General features: G+C 36.7%; 1 protein-coding gene across 1 annotated transcript in view; it reads left to right on the plus strand.

Moving 5' to 3' along the window:
• Positions 1-51: 51 nt before the first annotated feature.
• The window catches only part of IARS2 (isoleucyl-tRNA synthetase 2, mitochondrial), a 28,729-nt gene continuing 8,894 nt past the window's right edge, over positions 52-19,886 (plus strand). The window contains exons 1-14 of the mRNA XM_071739693.1: positions 52-372; positions 772-894; positions 1,996-2,152; positions 3,328-3,476; positions 3,561-3,610; positions 3,709-3,818; positions 3,902-3,992; positions 4,364-4,479; positions 6,188-6,357; positions 7,204-7,294; positions 7,497-7,648; positions 8,605-8,765; positions 16,109-16,211; positions 16,788-16,881. Of these exons, the coding sequence (XP_071595794.1) occupies positions 121-372; positions 772-894; positions 1,996-2,152; positions 3,328-3,476; positions 3,561-3,610; positions 3,709-3,818; positions 3,902-3,992; positions 4,364-4,479; positions 6,188-6,357; positions 7,204-7,294; positions 7,497-7,648; positions 8,605-8,765; positions 16,109-16,211; positions 16,788-16,881 (1,819 nt within the window). The 5' untranslated portion in view covers positions 52-120. The remainder of the gene's footprint in view (positions 373-771; positions 895-1,995; positions 2,153-3,327; positions 3,477-3,560; positions 3,611-3,708; positions 3,819-3,901; positions 3,993-4,363; positions 4,480-6,187; positions 6,358-7,203; positions 7,295-7,496; positions 7,649-8,604; positions 8,766-16,108; positions 16,212-16,787; positions 16,882-19,886) is intronic.

Genomic DNA, 19,886 nt, shown 5'->3' on the forward strand with positions numbered 1-19,886 from the left:
ACGCAGGGAGAAAACGCGTTGTTGCGTGTCGCGTCCCTTCCTGCGACCCGTCGCCACCGCGCCCCTTTCCGTAGCGAAGCCGGAAGTGTCTCCGCAGTGCGCCTCAGGGAGCCTGTCAGGATGTTTGGGGCCTGGCGGGCGCCGCCGCTGTCACGGGCCGGGGCCGGGGCTCGGGTTCGGCTGCGGGCCCGAGCGGGGGCCGCCGCCTGGGGCTGGGCGCGCTCCGCCGCTTCGGAGGCTAACAGCCAGCAGCCCTCGGCAGAGAGGCAGCAGGACTCGCAGTACCGGGACACGGTGTTGCTGCCGCGCAGCCGGTTCCCCGCGCAGCTACCGGGGCGGCTGCAGCCCGAGACAGAACTGGAGACGCAGCAGGTAGCGGCGGGGCCCGGGGCTGGCGCATCCGGAGGGTGCAGCGAGGGTTGGCCCGACGACCGAGTCCCCTCCCCAGGCAGAGTTGGGGTTTGGTTACGGGCCCGCCTTTTGCCGCCGTCATCAGTAGTTTCGAGTTTGTTGTAATTTTGTGATGGAGGAACAGTAACAACCCTCCTGATAGCGGGGAGCCAGAACTGTAGCCTTAGGCTCAGTAGAATGCTCGGGCTTTTTAATACTCTTAAACTACTGATGTCTTCTGTTACAGAGTTAGAATTCTAAGTTAACTCTATGTTTACTTGTTTGCTTTGATTATTTGTTTTACCACCTAAACAAAATGCAGATTTTTTTGGAAGTGCCAAGGCCTGTGATGATTTAGGTGTTTCCTTCTTGTCTCTACAGAAATGTGGTTTTTCGGAACTGTATTCATGGCAGAGGCAAAGGAAAGCAAAGCAGGAATTCTGTCTGCATGATGGACCACCTTATGCCAATGGAGACCCTCATGTTGGCCATGCATTAAACAAAGTAATTATTTACTCGTTCATACTGTACTGTTTTGAGATGGTAAAGGCTTCCTATAATGTGCCATGTGTTCTCCATTCCCATTTAAATCAATGTCACTTTAAAATGTTCAGTATTTTCGTAGAGTGGGCTTTTAAAAAGCAAAGACATGGTGACGTACATACCATATGATGCCACAGATGCCATGCCATGACATAAATACCATATGCTGGTATGGTACCTACATGCTAAATGCTCACTTATGTAACATAACTGAATGTTACAGTAAAAAGGGAACTTTTTTTTTTTTTTTTTTTTTTTAAGAGGAAGTCCCTCCCTCGTTTCTAAGCAGTATTAAATGTTCCTAAGCAGTATTAAATGCACAGTTTATTTTGTGTATTGAATGTTCCACACGTACACATGTGGGTGAGTGTGTATTTCTATATGTATAATCTTACTGTAATGCATGGTTGAGCTGTGCCCTTGCTATTCTTTTTTCCTTTGGGTATTTTATAAGTTTGTTGTATTGCAGCTGGTTTTTTTTTTATTGTAGTGTCTTAGATGGAACAAGTACTAAATGTTGATTAAATGCTGGTGGTTTTCAAATTGTAAATTTCATCTTTGAAATAATACTCCTAAATATGTTTGGCTGTGTTTATATTCAGTCCTGAGAATAGCATCATTACAAGTGCTGCAATGTGGGAAAGACTCAGATGTGACCCACAGCTTAAGCTAAAGCTTGAACTTCTGAAAATGACAAGTTTTGGCAGATGATCGCTTATGTCAAAAAATAGTAATATGCACTAGATAAATGCTGTAGATCCAGCTCAGTGTTCTAAAAATGAGAGTAAGCAGGATTTGTTCGCTTCAGGTATTGTATTTCAATTTTACATACTGCATTGTTCAATTATACTAAATGAGGATTCCTTTGATCAGAGGTCTTTAGATGTTCTGCCAAAATACAATATGATGGGAAAGAAAAAATCACAAATACAGTTTTAAATGTAAATATATCGTGCAGCCTTTTATTTTATGTATTGATTTTTAATATGGGGATCTTATTTAATGAGATAGGTATTCCAGATGGGGGAGCTAAAGTGACAGCTGACCCTTTTGTATTCCCAGATTTTGAAAGACATCACTAATCGTTTCCACATGATGAGAGGTTACAGAGTGCATTATGTTCCAGGATGGGATTGTCATGGGTTACCCATTGAGCTGAAGGCATTGTCAGAAGTCAAAGGAGCTGAAAATCTTTCACCGATAGAAATTAGACAAAGAGGTAAACTACCTGTTGTGGCATCTTTACAGAAAAAGTTTGCTTAGGTATTTGTACATCCTACTCAGCATATTTTGAATTTCATGCTTTACAAATAGCTTTTATACTTTATTGGGTGCTTTTCTACTAGCTGTTTGTAACGTTTTCTAGCATTACTGTATGTATCTGCCAAACAGACTGAGTGCAATGGAATCTTGTGAAATGGGATAATTAAACACAGGCTTAATTTGATGCTGTAATGAACATGCATAGCATTGACTGTGGTTTTACAAAAACCATGAGGACTGACAATTTGGATTTCTGCTTTTGCATAACTGTGCAGTTGCATGAAATCAGTTTTTATCAGATCAGCAGAATTTTGTGTATTGGAGACTGAATGTGCTGAGGAGCTAAAAGGAAGCTCCTTAAGAACTGGGAGTCCCTACTTGAGCAGTAGGTTGGACCAGATGACCTCTAGAGGTCCCCTCTAACCTCAGCAAGTCTGTAATTCTATGAAAAAAATATGACTTCAAATGGGACAGCTTGTGATGTAATGAGGTTGTACCTATTGACTGTTTTTAACAATACTACAAAGCTAGAGGGGTGATCCTTTCAGAGAAAGTCTGCGTTACATGAAAACTTTTTTTAAGAAATAATTTCAGATACCATGTATCTCAAAAAAGATGAACATTCAGCTTCAAAACCGTAATGAGCAATTTCAACTGCTTTAGTTGAAACTGCAGCAATGAAATGGGCTAGCTTCTTCTAACTTCTTTGCAGATGCATGTTGCTTTGAAAAGTTTGAATCAGCATCATCAGAGTTGGTTAATTTCCACACTTTTTTTTTTTTTGCACTAAGTGAGAATGCATTTTGAGAAATTGTTCTTCATAACTGAATGCACTTCTTTTTTTCTCCTCTTTTTTAAAAAGGAAGTTTATGTTCTATAAACACTTGTTGCTTTAGTCCCCATATTAGTAAAAAAGTGCCACTCCTGGATTTTTTTATTCTTTGCAGTTGTTTTATGTAATTATTTCTATGCAGTATGTATTTTTTAGCCATAATAATCTGTTTAATACATGTCTGTAATTAATGCATGGCTTCAGTATGTTCAGCTCAGGCTTTTCTAAAAAGCATCAATAGCTTATTTTAAATGGTTTTATATTGATCTTAATGGCCTAAATGAAACTCTTCCCTTCAGCCAGAAAATTTGCAGAAAGAGCAATTGTGAAGCAGAAATCTGCCTTCATTCGTTGGGGCATAATGGCAGATTGGGATAACTGCTACTGTACGTTTGATCCAAAATATGAAGCAAACCAGCTGAGAGTCTTCTACAAAATGTATGACAAGGTATGCTGAATTTATTTTAAAGTGTGTTTGGGTTTGTTATGAGTTGCAATTCACCTTTCTTTTTTCCCTCCCTTTCTTCTTCAGGGTTTCATTTATCAGGACTATAAACCTGTGTTCTGGTCCCCTTCAGCAAAGTAAGTGTCAGCTTACTATTTTGTCTTCACATTTTTAACAAGGATATCAATACCTTTTTATGTTGAAGTGTGTTAACTTATGTTTGATATCTGTCCAGAACAGCCTTGGCTGAAGCAGAGCTTGAATACAATGAGCAGCACGTCAGTTGTTCTGTGTATATGAAATTTCCCCTGATAAAGTCACCGCCTAAGCTGACTTCTGTGATAAGTATGACTTCTGTATAGATTTTAAAACTGATAGCTTTGTTTTTTTATATTTGAGAGTAAAGTACTTCTGATTTACACCTGTAGATGGATCATCCCCTGCTAGTGTGCTAGTGTGGACCACGCAGCCTTGGACTGTGCCAGCCAATCAAGCAGTTTGTTACATGCCAGATGCAGAGTATGTGTCTTTAACTTGGTTCAGTGATCTGTGTCAGTCATTATCAATATTTATCAGCAAAGTTAAAACGTTCTAGACTACCATTACATTTTACTTAAGGCATCTTTTTTGCTTTGTTGATCTTTTTAAGTGACATAATTGTAAGCTTTGTTCTGTATGCCTATTAATCTATTAATTTTTGCTTTCATTTTTTAGATATTTCTTCTTCCTGATGTTACATTATCTTGAAATTCTTTTGAGATGTACAACTGAATTTGGCACTTGGAACTTAAAACATGCTTTGTTGTCTTTAGAGATGGAGTGTTTAAACAATATGTAACTTTGTGGTGTTTGTAATTATTTCATATCACAAATATATATTTGCATTGTAGATACTCAGTTGTGAAATGTACAACTACTGGTGAATACTTCATTCTAGCTTCAGATAAAGTGGAATCTACAGCAGCTGTTTTGGACAAGCAGTTTGAGGTTATATCAACGTGTAAAGGTAGGTTTTAATATTGTTAATCTAAAGCTGCGTAGAAATCTGCTTAGGGCTGTCCAAAAACTGCTTCAGATTTTATCTGTTATTAAGCTTGTTTATATTTTGACCACATGCTTCACTAAAATAACACAAAGAAGAGCAGTAGTTTGTCAGATTTACTGTTAGTCTATTGTAACTCAAATTTTCATCCATAGATTTCAAAGTACTTTTTAAAATCTTGATTCACACTTGGAAAGCTTTAAACACAGAGTGGAAGTCTGTGGCCTGTTCAGTATCAGAACCTTAATTACACTTAACACATATTGTCTGTCATCCTCATCCATGGTTGATGAGAAAAAGGGGATAATCACAAGTATGCGTGCTCACTGCCTGATTGCTAAATTCTAGTGCTCACTGCCTGATTGCTAAATTCTACTAAAAGTATTGAAATTATCCAGTGTAAGGAGATAACATTGTAGCAGTGTAAGAATTGATAGCATTGTCAGCTGTTGTTGTCATGTTATGTTACTTTTCAAGTTTTTCAATGTTAAGAGATGTTTTAAGCCTTCACTATAACCATGAAGACTACTGAGGTATCGTAAGTATTGTCTATAGGGCCAAACTCAAGTGGTTCAGTTTGCATCCTAACAAACTGCATAGTGATATTTTTAAATAGAAAGATTTCTGTCCAGTATCGAGAGCTGGGATTTAATGTGCCGTTTGTGAACTTTAGTCATGTGCCTTTATCAGTGATTCAGTGCTGGAAATGAGCATATCTAAAGGAGGTCAGAAATATTTTTCCATTACTTTTTCTTTTCAGGTCGCTTAGATGTCTTTCCTTGCCTTCTTTTTTCAGAGGGAAAAAATTACCTGTTTTGCTGCATAATAATCTTGGGTTTGCCTAATGGTAAAATTACCTGTAGCAGTTCTTCTCACAGGTTCTAGCTTCTTTAATAAATGATTTGCACATAGCATACAGCAGTAGAGTTAGACCTTCTTGAAAAGAAATGTAATTATAAGTTTTTAATCTTTAACTTAAATTTTCAAATTAAGCTTTTTTAGTTTAAAGAACCTGTTACTTTTATCTGCCCAATATTCAGTAGCTAGTGATATATGTTACCTTTCTGTAGGTGTGTACCTAACTGACAGCAGTTCCTAAACATGTTCCTTCTAGGAAGTGTTACAAAGCACTCCTCAAGCTCTGTGGTCCTTGACTTTCAGCAAGGCTTTACTACTAATATTCCATTGGTTTTATTAACCTTAATTGTCACTAGTTTCATTTATATTGTACTCTCTTTATTTGTATGTAATGTATTGAATTTAAATTAATTGTTCATCAGTATTTAGTGGCAGTACTAGAAATAGGTTCCAAATTCAAGGGGTTTTAGCTTACTAAATCATTCTTGAGATGTGTTGCTGGAACATGGAGATAGTGGTCCCCAAGGAGTGGGAATGTATGGAGTTATCTCTAGGTGGAATGTCACTACTAAGGAATACTGCTGTCTGAGGCAGAAGAAAAGCTTTTTCTCTAAAGGAAAAAAAACTGTGTGCAAGATTAACAATGGAGAGAATTTGATGGCATTTGGACATGGACACACAAACAAGATAAGGAATTAGTACATATGAATCGTCTCCCATGCATATACTTTCTGATCAATTGTTCTTTGATAAAAGAAGCTGAATGCATGAGTTATGTTGCTCTATTTTCTCTTCTGTTTCCCTTCACCATCAGGTGTGGATTTGGCAGATGGTTCTTGTGCTCATCCCACAATTCCTGCCAGAGTCTCTCCTCTGTTACCTGCAAATCATGTGACAATGGCAAAAGGAACAGGATTAGTTCATACAGCCCCAGCTCATGGTATGGAAGACTATAGTGTAGCTTCCCACCATCAGCTACCCACGGTACTTATTTTCAGCTTACTTTTCACAGATTTTGCTCTTGATCATGTGCTCCTAAAGTGATTCCTGTAATCTGTGTGCATAAAGCTTGAAAACGATGTGACGCATCCATTTAAGCACATCACTGGTGGCAGGAATGCAGGACTAACCTTAACCTTAAAAAGTGTTTATCATAATAAAAGGATGAAGTTTTTATCCCATCTGCTAATTAAAGGCTATATGCAGTGGTAGAATAGAATCAGATTTGTCTTCTCTCCTTTTGTGTAAAAGCAGACATCAGTTCTCAGGTATTGTCTCTTAGCACTCATAATTGGCTTTTTTTAAAGCTGTATCTTGAAAACCAGTAAATCACCAGGTCATTGTTATTACTGTTTTCCAGTAAATCTTGTTTTAAACACCCACATAAATACAGTTCAGTTATACGTGATCAGTTTGTGTTTGATGGAAATGAAGATGCAGGGGTTTATTTTTCTCTTTTGCCTTTTTAAAGAGGTGGTTCTTGATACGTTCCAAAGCCTGGTTATGCTCATATTTCTGGACAGCTTCTTTTGAGACTGGGGTTTTGCTTGTTTGTTTTTTTTTTTTTCACTAAAATTGAAATACTATGCAGTGAGTTGATGTAAGACAGTTTTGCTGTAGGTGCAAATATCGCAGTGCTTGTTTCTTCTGATGTGTAAAATTCACTTGCCTGGTAGATTACTAGATTACAGTTCACTAAATCTGAAGTGTACTTTGTTATTCATCAAAGAAATATTACTTAGAAGAGTAGCTAACTCATTTTTGAATAGCAAAAAAGTAATTAATTGTCACAATGCATTTTATTTACATGCTTAAAATACTTATTTTTAGGATTGTCTCGTGGATGAAGGTGGTTTTTTTACTGAAGCTGCAGGTCCTGAACTTCAAAAGAAGAATGTCCTCGAAGAGGGGAATGAAGCGGGTGAGTATTTGATGTTTAGTCTCATATGAGTTTATATGTTACATTTCTGCAGATATGTTTTAAGGGTTTGTATGAACATTTTGAATATGGATGAGGTGCAGGCACTTCTTATTATGTGTTGATCATGGAAATAAATAAATTGATATTAAAAGTAGCAATATGTTCATATCAGATTTTAATCTTGCCTGATTTTTTTTCTCAGTCATTCAGATGCTTAAGGCAGCCAGGAATTTGTTAAAAGAAGAGAAGTATGTGCACAGTTACCCATATGACTGGAGGACTAAAAAACCAATGATAATTCGTGCCAGCAAGCAGTGGTTTGTAAACACAGCAGATGTGAAGGCTACAGCACAGGTATATAATTTCAGTTTGTTACTAGACATTTAAAGACAGCTGATGCCATTTGGAATGAGCAAAACAATCTTGCTATAGCTCACTCCAGTATGTGTTCTTCTCTAGGGCTTACAAACAGTAGTTGAAAAATGGTAATTATCTGTAGAAGTAAGGAATGTTGTCAGTTTTTTTGTCATTAGTGGCATAATCTAAGATAAATACATTGACAGACATATTTGTTCATTTTATAGAAGATGTATAAGTTTCTTAAAACTACCGAACTTTTATCCCATTTTTATTTTTTTTTTAATAGAATGCTTTAAGGAAAAAAAAACTAGAGTATTTTATCACAATGAAAATTACCTTTGTTGTTTGTAGTCTTGTATGGCCAGACATCTTTCTTTGTTCCCCTGTTAATTTTGCCGCAGTTCTATTTAAATATTGTTTTACATTTTAAAAAACATTAAAAAGTCAGACCAGGGTGTCTGGGGTAATAGTGATTTCATTCTAATTAGGGCATGAGGTTTTTATTCCTGAATCATATTTATTTAGAATGAAGGAAAACATGGTTATTCAGCAGGCTTGGGAGTGAGTGGTAGCCCACACTGTATTAAAGGCAGTATTTATCAAGGGGCTTCAAAGCAGACATCACAAAACACAATGAGCTATTAAACTTTAGGTAAAGATACTGGTGCCATTTCTAACTTAGTTCAGGGGGGTCTGCTAGGAAACCAGAGCCAGCAAAGAAGCCTTGGTTGCCCTATGTAGGAAATGTAGAGGATATATACAGCTTTCAGAGTATGTTACTGGGAGAGCAACAGGTGGTGAACTAAACAAATTAAATGGGGCAGTTTCCTGAGAACATGGTATTCAATAATGGGAGTGGGAGTATAGACCTGTACCTTTTTTACTGGTAACATAAACAGTGTTTATCTGAATGCTGAAGCATGTTGAACAATTCACTGTGTACTTTGTAGGACATGCTGAAAAAAGTGAAAGTTATTCCTACATCTGCAGTGAACAGAATGATTGAAATGCTGGACAGAAGGACCTTTTGGTGTATATCACGGCAAAGATCCTGGGGTGTTCCAATTCCTGTTTTTTATCAGAAGAACACAGGAGAATGCCTAATAAACAGGTATTTTTCAAGCTTTATATACTGAAAAATGAATTAGTACTGTCTGTAGTGCTTCAGTTAACATAAAATTTTTGACTACTTAAGTATAAATACATACTTCTACGTGTAAAGAACCAGTTCAGCTATAAATTAAAAAAAATCAAAGTCATTGCTGAAAGTGACTTATATGTAAGTAATAGAAGTCCAGTTACTTCTCAAGTTATACAAAAACTCCCCTTGACAGTAATTGCTTTTGTCATCAGGTGAAGTGAGCTGGCAGTAATCACTGGCCTTCACATTTGAGCAAGGAGTAAACAGCAAGTTGTTGTTAGAATAGATTGCAACTGGAATTGTAGCGGTGTGAGTTTAATGATACAGACATTTTGTCAAAATAGCTTTTTGCAGTTGAGTAAGTGACAATGACATACTGAAAGTGGAATAATCAATTTGGTTGCAGAATAAATAACTGCACTTTGTTTCAAAATAAAATCAGAGTGGTTTTGAGGAGTAACTCAATAAATGTGAGTGATGTTTAGCTGTATTATTTGGTATGTTAGAAGCTTCAGAGGATAGCTTTACTCTGCCATGTTTTAGGTAATAGTATCCAGATACTGCAAGCACTGCATTTCAGGAATTCCAGGCAATGTAATGCAGAGGAAATTCAAGCTATGCTTTGAAACAAGGAAATTCAACCAAGTAAGATCCTTGTCTGTGTTTTAAGGACTAACAGAGATCTGCTTTTACCCCTTTGGGAAACAGAGGTTTTCAGTTTTGAATATCTTTCAAGACTTAATTTTGAAAAGATAGTATTGTGGAATTCCACGTTCGTTGTTTATTTACATAATTGTTTTCTGTCTTGAGATACACTAGTGAGACTGCATTTTATACATCTTTAATCTTACAGCCATTTGTGTAAATTCATTATGGATAATGAGATTGCATAGCTGGAGATGAATTTAGGTAGTGTTGCAGAATTTTTCTTATTCTTCTGTTGAATAAATACAATGCAATGACTCCAACATGCTTTCCGGAGCTTGACTGAGCACAGAAACATTAGTAGTAGGTGAGGCTTAGGGTGTGGAGAGTAGGGAATGGACTTTATGCAGTTAGTCCTTAGCTTCACCCACTGTGACTGGGTGTGTAGGTGCACAGATACGTACTTTGACTCTCTCCTAGTAGGCAGTAACTGTGAGAAAACATCACAATAATCATCGTTGTTTATAGTACCTGAATAATGCTGACACACCTCAGGAAATAAATGGACAAAGGCTCTGTGGGGTGTAAAATCATTTTGCCTGCAAAAATTGTTACTGTATTAAAAATAAACACATGTTCCTATGTACAAAAAAAACATATTTTCTGATGAATACTTACTGGGGTCTATCTGCAAAGTAGGCTGGAATGTGTTACTTGTGCTTGCCTCAGATATCTAAATACATAGTTTAACAACAAAATAAGAGTGAGATGGACAACAGTTTAGCAGTTGGCAGTCCAGTGTGAAGGGCACAATGAAGCAATAACTCCTTCAAAACGTGGAGGAGCTGACTCAGCGGATACATAAAAATTTAAAACGAGGGATGCATATAAGTTCCTTTAGGTTTGTAGTAAAACAACCTTGAAAGCCAGTGACCTGTGTTAAAAAGCCAGTCTTTTGTAAGTGCCTGGGTTGTGTGAGATTATTGCTGGAGTTGGGGTATTTTGATGTAATAAACTCTGCTAGGTGTTGGCTTGGCAGTAGTGCACGTAGGTGAATGAACAAAGGGACAGTACAGAATGTTTGGTTAGAACTTATCTAGGGGAAAAAAAGAGAGGCTTTTAGGAAAATAAGAGACATATCCAATAAGCTTCAAAATTTATTTCGCTTGACTGACATCTTCTGATATTAATTTATAGTCAGTACTCATTGATTCTAACATATCTTACTACATAGGAGAAATTTAAAAAAAAAATCAAACATGTAAAACACATTCAATATTTAAGTTAGCTTTAGCGGACTTCTGTAACCAGAGTAGAAAAAGTGTGCAGAATATTGGCCTATAGAAATGACAGGCAAAATTAGAAAGCAGTCTGTCAATTCATAGGTCATCTTCCTGGACACCAGTTCTTTTTGCAATAATCAGCTAAGCATGAATATTTTGTTGCATTTCCATTATAGTACTGACAATTGTATCACAATAAGTGGCTGATATCTTTGTAGCGCTTAAGAAGCTTCCTATTCTGTTGTGTGATATCATTAAACCAACAGTAAATAACTTATATTTTAAAACAAAAACTTTTTTCTTTGAGTGCTGGACAAACACACTTCCAGTAGCAGCTGCTCTGGAGTTTCTGGGTGGCTACCAAAAGTAACAGCATCTCCACTGGAAGTCAGTGTAGTCCACATGGAGTTGCTGTTACATATGAGAGCACCACTGGTCAATCTTGAAAGATCCTGCTTATGTATCACCTGTAAAAAGACTTAATAAAAAACAAACCAAATCCCTAAAAGAAACTCCTTTGTTTGTCTCTGTGAGAGTTTCCTCTGAATTTCTAATACAAATAGTCTGCAGAAAGCTTCCCTTTGAAAATGCAACTGCTTGTCCCTAACAGAGTATTTTTACCATATTTACAGTCCTGTCTTGTAACTCTAAAGCCAGGATCTGGATTGTAATCTTGTATACAAGTTTGATGCAAGATCTTCATGAGTTTGCTCATGTGGCCCCCCATAGTGCTAAAAGACAATTTATTGATGGATGATGTTATTTATAAATTAACATGCTACTGATTATAAGATTCTTCATATAGACTATACCACATCATGTTGTGATCAGGAATATAGAATTTATAAAATAACAGAACACTATATGAGAAAAAAGTGAGAACATTTTTTCATAATTCCCATCTTCAGTAAGAATAAGGAGGTAGAATTCTGTATGATTTTTGTGCAAGGGTGGAGAAATGACTATAAATAGAATGCAAGCACAAATCACTGCTTATCCTGTTTGTCAGTATTCAAAATTTAATAGATTTAGAAAACATTCTGATTCTAGAAAATTCTGTGACTCATGGAAGAGACAAAATGCTCCAGAAGTAAAAATGAGAGATTTGTATTTACAGTAGTAGCTCAGAGCAGATAATAATTGTGAGATACAGACTTTAATCTGACCTTGTTCAATAACTTCTTTACAAAATCACTGTCCAGATACTGATAATAGAAAGTACTATTACAAAGGTTACTCTAATGCATGAGAACTTTTGTCCCCTTTGGGATTTTGATTAACAAGTAGCTTAGATTTTTTTACACAGAAAACCCGAACCTGTTTTTGAAGTAGATCGCCCTGCACTCCAATTTGCTTTTTAAATTATTAAGACATTTCAGTGACTTGTAAGCAATAGTAACTTACCATACCCTGAATACTTACTGCTGCAGTGTCAACATTCACATAAAAAGATAACTTGTTTTCTTTACCCTTGTTTGCAGAGGGGCTGAGAGAGCATCAGGCACTGTATTCTTCTCCTCCTGACTGTATCTTAATGCTTCCTAATTTCTGTTAACACATTAAATAAGTGTTCAGCTCAATCAATATTAATCTTCAGAGTGATTGGCTGGTGTCGTGGTAGCGTGAATTGCTGTAAGGTTTCAGTGCTAAAACACAGTGAGTGACACGTAATGCCAGTCCTTCTAGATAGGGTATGAATACAGGGCAAAGTTTTACAATGGTGTTTATTGCTAACTCGGTGATTTCCATGCTCACTTAGAAGCCCACAGATTATAAAATGATGAGTAGTTATTTGAGAAAGGTGGTTTTCGCTTGCACCTTACATAAAAAGTACTTCGCGAAATTCTTCCTCCTTACAATACAGATACCTTAAATATAGTAATTTATTTCTCTCTAATAATAGTTAATCGTGAAGATCCTTGGAAAAGATTACACAGGTGGAGGGGGGGTGTTTGTTTGTCTTGTGCTTTTTTCAAACTGTAGGAAATTTGCTGAAATGGTATCCTGGAAATATTTGTTCTAAACTATCTCCTCTTACAAAATACTTGACTGTTAATATTCACTTAAATCCTGTAGGGAAATGGAATATAATGAAAAAACATGCACTCCTAAAATGTTTTATTTCCCTGGTTTGAGATCTTGATAGGATTTTGGCAATATTGGTGAATAATAAGTTGACTTCAGTCACTGAGTCTTTATTTCTTGTAAGTGATTCATAACAAAAATCCAACCTTCTTTTAATAGTCTGAAGACTTTGATCTGTAGCAGAATTGTGCCTGTTAGATACACAGCTATTGTGTGACACTGGAAATACTTACTGTAAACGAAGTCAGTAATTTTACAATTATTTCCCAAGGGAGATTGATAGTGAGATTTTTTTTTGCTTTTCCTCCCCCTGCCTCTGATGGAAAGGAGAACAGTTCATCCTCATTACAGGTAATAGTTTGCACTAACACAGTGTTTCAGGTTCCCCGCTTATTAATTTCTCCAAATATTTCTGTGATAGGCCTGAGTTTTATTATTACATCTTCTGTTGACAAGACATGTCATTACAGCTGTCATTTGCAGAAAACTGGTGGCACTTCAGGCTGTGTCTTCTTTACTTAAAGCTTAGAACATCTGGCAAACTGAGATTTTTTTCTGCCATCAAACTAAATCCAGACAGGTGCTGGAAAACATTGTTAAGAGCATCTTCCTACATGTTGTCCAAGGTAGCTGTTGGTTTTGATCTGTAGCTGGATTTATCTTCTTTTTAAAAATTCTAGAAACAATGATGTCATTAAATACCTGATGAATCCTTAAAAAAATTAGACTGGAAATTAATTCATCACTAGATATTATGTCCCTTCACTGAAGTGTATCTGTAATATCAGAAATCTATGTAGAAGACAAGCTTAGTTCCTGTTTCAATTTTTCGGCTTGCTTAATAGGGCATGCTGGTAGCTTTTCTGTGCTAGTTACAGGTATGAGTCTGGATTAGGAAAATGTTCTGGCTGTAGTTTGTTGCCGGAGCCATTAGCTGAGCACTGAATTACTTCTCCCATTAATCAATTAACATGCAGTAACACCGTATGTGGTAATAAGCACATTTTAGGGTAAAGCATCCTCCTTTTAGTTTAGCTGCTCTTCTGGTGATTTCCTTGGCCAATAAAAGGAAGGCATTAAGACTGTGGAGAGAATTCTTGAAATATTTTTACTCAAAGGCAGCTAGCTATTCATGTCTTTAAAGATACACTTATAGTGTATTTGAGAAGAATCTAAAATGGAGCCTTCTGTTCAAGAGGGATGATAAATAATGTTGTGTATTGCTTTTTCTAAAATGTTCCCAGGTTCTACAGTCTGTCATCATTGAAGGTCTGGGCATAAAGCCAGCCTCTTCAGTGGAAGGTACTGACCCTGCAAGTTCAGTGGAATAGTTTAGTCTGGGATGAGACAAACAAATTTCTCCATGGCTTACATGACTATTTTCCTAAGAGCTTTCCAAATACCGTGATTTAGCTTGAAGGAGGCAAGGCATAAGGGATGCTTAGCAGCCATCTACCAGGACTGGAGTTGTTTGCTTTTGTCTTGGAGAAGTAACACTTCACAACTGCAAGGATAGGCAAGTAGGCCTCTAAGCCTTTCCTTCTGGAAGGAAAAGATACCATTCAGAACCAGAGATCCTGAATATTGTTTTACCAAGATAAATGTGAGCAGATACATTACAAAGCCATAAAATTAATCCTGTCATCATTAAACTTAGAAGGTGAGCAATATCCATTCTAGGCTGAATGGGTAAGAATGGTGATGGTGTGCTAGCACACTAGCTCACTCTTGCTCTGTGTTTCTAGTTAATGGGTTTTCTCTCCAGAAGGTAAATTGAATAATTGATGATTGATTCACAAAGAAAAAACTTTGGGTTGGGTGTTGGTTTTTTTTCGGTTGGTCTGTCATTGCACTTTTATTCCCACAATCAACAGCAAAATTGTATTTTCTTCTTACTGTGCACCTCATGTCATGTAATAATAATTTGTTTTACATCTTCTTAGAGAACGTGGCATTTCATGCTTGAACTCCATGTGTTAAGAGTCCACTAATTGCTGTAGTGATGTAGCTCAAGTTTCCTTGATACAGTGCCATGGCCATCTTCAAACTAGTGAACATTTCTTTTCTGGTGTTGGTGCGCTCAGCAGAATTCAAACTGCTGAAGTTTTTAGGCTGAAAAAAGGAAATGTGGTTTCTTTATTACATAGGCAGATCAGAAAGGTTCTTCATTTGTTAAAGTTTTAAACTTGAAGTATCAGTACAATATTCTGAAATTGTTGAACTGGAGAGCCTACAATACAATAGTTAGACAAAATACTAGATTTTCTAAAACTATGAACCCTACCTGAAAACCAAAAGTAGTTGAGCTTTTTCACTGTTTGATGTTCCTAAATAGAACATCATTTAAAATATTATCAAATATTTGAAAAGAATTTGAAAAGACAATTTATTTCTTTAATCTTGCCCAAAAAGTTTAATGGCAATAGGCAGACGTTTATAAGTTTGTGTTACTTTTTGCATCAAAGGGTTACTGATAGAAATAAAATAGAAAAAACCAAACCCAGTGATTACATTTAGATGTAGTTGGGCTTTGTTTTTCTGTAAACATTGATTACTGCTAGGTGTCTTTCAGGTAGAATACAACCCTTATGAGAAAGCTGGAGAGGGACTTTTTAGAAGGGTATGTAGTCATAGGACAAGGGGCAATGACTTTAAAAAAGGGGAGATTTATCTTAGATATTGGGAAGAATGTCTGTACTGTGAGGGTGGTGAGACACTGGCACAGGCTGTCCAGGGAGGCTGTGGCTGCCCTCTTCCTGGAAGAGTTCAAGGCCAGGTTGAATGGGGCTTGGAGCAACCTGGTCTAGCAGGAGGTGTCCATGCCCATGCAGGGGTGTTGGAACTAGGTGATCTTTAAAATCCTTTCCAATCCAAACCATTCTATGATTCTATGTATGTACATTCACTGAAATGCCATTTCCTAACTCTCCGTTTCCACATTAATTCTCAAGGTCTCTTTATCCAATGGAGAAAAGAAGCCTGTTGTCAAAAAGTGTAACTGTTTTTTGGGGGAAGAATTGTTTAGTATCTGTAAATCCAAGGTCAAGAAATAGCATGTGAAATGAATTTTAGAAGCTTTTAAGCTGATGGCATCTTTTCTGAATGCCCATTTTTTGCGTATTTGCTGAAAAAGCTGTATGCAATACATGCTATTTTATGTATGTCCAGGTTTTACACAACCCTGCACATCTTGGAAGAGAAAAAAAGTAAGTCTTTAATACAGGAAGGAAGCTTGTGGAGTAATGTCTGGATTAGAAGTAACCCATCAATTCAGGAACCCCTTTTTTCCTTCTAACCTAGTGAAACCATCACAGATGTCATCAAAATAGTGGAGCAACAAGGAACAGATGCATGGTGGACCCTTCCTATTGAACAGCTTCTATCAAAGCAGGCTGTAGCAAAGGTAATTTTTTTTTTTTTTAAACTTCAAATACAGAAGGTGCTTCAGACAGTTCAGTGGTGAGAAATGAAACAGACCCTTCATATATTTCTGTGATCCTTTATATGAGAAGGTATCCTGTGAAAGTAGTATTCAGAAAGTGAGATCTGAGTGTGGCAAAATACACACAATCAGATTTGTGCCATAAATTCAGGACAGAGATCTCCATCCTCCTCATTTTAGTTCAGGAGAAAAGTGGTGCCTCAATGAAACTATGACCCCAAATATATATTATGTAATCGTTATTAAAATACGCCCAAAATTTTATGTAGTACTTTCTAAATTTACCAATTGTACTCTTAATCTAGCACATCTAGGTCTTATTGGTGATTTTTCCTTGTTCTGTTTTGGGTTTTCATAAATAATTATCTGAAAACTATCATAAAAATTATGTACGTTATTCTGTGCTCACTCAGAAAGTTGGTAGCAGAGCCTGTAAGAATCTGGTCCAGAAACCAAATCTACATTATTTATTGCTTTGAAAGCATTGATAATACACAGTATTCTATTAGCATTATTTACTAATTGTTTTTCCAATAGGCTGGTGGTAATAATGTTTTGGATTATGTCAAGGGACAGGATGTCCTAGATATCTGGTTTGACAGTGGAACTTCCTGGGCTCATGTTTTGGAAGGTACTGAATTAGTATTTTGATCTTTCTTCTAACATGTTTAGAGAACAAAATATAACTGTTTTGCATGATGATACTGATATCAGTAAAGTTGATACTGTGCCAGCAGCAAACTGGCTATGACTTCTTATAAAGTTGCTTTTGCTCATAAAGATAAAGGTTTAATGTTGGCAAACTCATTTTCAGTGTGGTTGAAGGTGAGATTTTTCTAGTACTCTGTTCTGATTCTGCCATGTGACACACCATGTATCTTCTAATCAGAATATATTTGTTTTGAGTATAGAAGTTTCATGACACAAATGACCAAGGTACTTTGCTACTAGTTGGTAACTCTGAATTTGTTTCTGCCAACAAATTTCATTTTATTTGTGTATGCTTTTTGAAGCAGAACAAAACCGAGATCATATGCTGAACCCAAATAAATTGTTTTTTTAAAGTGTGGGTGTACTTTTTGTCTTAACAGATTACTTTCAGTAACTAAAGGAATATATTGTGCCTTAGAGTATTTATAGTTATTATATTCTATTTAAAACTTCTGCTGCCAGTAGTTGCTCCTCATCAGGTAGCACGTGTATATTTGTTGTCTGAACAACATTTGTTGTCTGAATCTGATCTATTTGAGGATGTCCCTGCTTACTGCAGGGGGTTTGCACTAGATGACCTTTAGAGAGGTCCCTTCCAACCCAAATTATTCTATGATTCTATGATTCTTTTACATTAAATATGCACTATTTGCCTGAAGGATAGTCCAAAGTCAGGAGTCCTTGCTGAAGGAGGAGCCTGGTTCCATACCTCAAGTCTCTTGGACTTTAAACTTTCAGTACACAATTGCATGATAACAATCTTGTATTACAAAACACATTAGCACCAGAGGTTTTATTTCTTAGCAACGTGGTCAGGCACAGCATCATCAGCAAACATCCATTTTCTAGAAGACCTTTACGTACTTTAAATTTCATACTCTTTAAATCTGGTTTGGTTTTTGTTCTACCTTTGGAAATGTAGAACAAACTCGTATTTTATGTGGACAGTTACATACTTGATTCTTTAAGGCCTTAACAACTCAGCATGTAAAATCTACCTCTGTATAGAGGAGAGACATCATGCTTGATGAGGAACAGCTGAGTCAAGTCCCTTGATTCACTGTTGATTTGTGTAAAGCTTCCCTATGGATTCTGTAATGTCTAATAAAGGTTGAGTCTTTCACAAGATTCACAAGAGGTTAGCATGATTTTGGCCAAACTCACATTATTGAAAATTGAAGATCAGTGATTTGTCTGCTAGTAGCCAGCAGGAATAAACAGCTTTACAGATTTCCTTGCCAATTGCAGTCTTGCAAAAATGAACCATGCTTTTCAACATCTCTTTAGCCTGGGGAAATTCAGCCTGAGTTTTCACTGGACTTGGACTAGCTGTGTCTGAGCTTATTAAATGAGATGCAGCAGTTACAAAATTCATCCCTTTAGCTGATGGCTACACAGAATGTTTTCAAAAAGTATGGTAGGCTGGGGAGGGGTTGGGGAGGAGGGAGAGGAGTCAAGAACAGGTTAAAGGAATAGCTCAGTAGCAGCAAGCCCAGTGGCCAAAATCATAGGTTGCATAGATATTTCTATTTCTAACACTTGTCCTGCTGCATTTCCTACCAGAGACAGGGCATAGTTCTGATGCAGTTTACTTAAAGATGTTCTTTTTTAATTGAATTGTGAATTAGCTTTCTTTTTCTAGCCTAGGTGTGTCAAAGATACCACTTGTAGCTAAATGACAAATTAACCAAACCGTTCTACTTCAGCATTGTGGCAGGTAGGAAGGTGAAAGGTACAAAGATCAAAGATGTAGCTATTGTAGTCACAAAACCAGGAATGTGCATTTATGACTATTTGTGTGTAAAATAAATACTTGCTTCTTCACATCACTGAGAACAGCTTCACAAGTTCAGTGTGCTCTGAAAAACCCACTGCTGCTGAGTTTTTCTGTGGATGCTGTTTGCTTCATTAATTCTCTGACTGCCTAACACTGTTTTCACTGAACAGTTTATTGTTGTGCTGTCCAGTCTTGTTTGTTTCTTGCTACACATGCCTCAAATATAGTTTGAAAGAACTATTTCCATATTCTTTTATGCAAGGTTAAAATTCAAGTGCAGGCTTCACAAATGAATAAATTCATTTACACAGTACTGCTGGGGAGTGGAAACATGTTAATAGACTGCTTTCAAAACCTGTGTGTGGGGTGAAAGCAAAATCTGGTTCAGAAGCATTTGCTAATTTTGAATGCTCAGTGCTATGATACCTGGCTTGTTTGTTTTTTTCTTTTTTGGTTTGGGTTCAGTCTTTTGATAGTGCTTATTTCACTTGCTGTCTTTGGAATATCAATTTTAAAGAATTCTTTTCTGTCTTAAAATTCTCTTACATTTTCCTTGTGGGCAGAGTGCCATCTGCAATACAACTTTGAGATTATCAATTTTTTTCAAAATATTTCATATAAAAATGCACACTGCATTCTGCTGCAATGTGATATGCCATTGAGAAAAGTTCCACAGCTTTTTATCCATGAGGGTAGTTTTCAACATCATAACTTTTTTCCATATCTTATTGGCTAATATTTAACTGCATGAATGAGATTATTTTACAACGTACCTATCTGAGTGTTTAAACTACTTTTTGTGCTGACTGGAAGATTTGAATTTATCTTACTTGATTTATTCCTGGCATGAAAATACAGTAAGTTTAATCTAAAAGCCAAAGTCTGTAAGATCAAAGATACGGAATCCTGGAATTCAAACCAGAAGGATCATAAATTGTAATTCTCTTTAATGACCTATGTACTATACCTCAGTGTAAAATAAGCAACTGTAAAGTCTCTCATGGATTGTCAGACATACTCTTCCATTTTGCAAAGAAATGTGTGCACCGTTCTAGTAAAATTATATGTAGCTATCACAGCTTCAATGAGACTAAGTTAGGGGAGCTACTTGTGCACTTAAAAGGCAGGCTTTATATGTGCAAAACCCC

The sequence above is a fragment of the Heliangelus exortis genome, chromosome 3 (assembly GCF_036169615.1).
Source record: "Heliangelus exortis chromosome 3, bHelExo1.hap1, whole genome shotgun sequence".
Lineage (NCBI taxonomy): Eukaryota > Metazoa > Chordata > Aves > Apodiformes > Trochilidae > Heliangelus > Heliangelus exortis.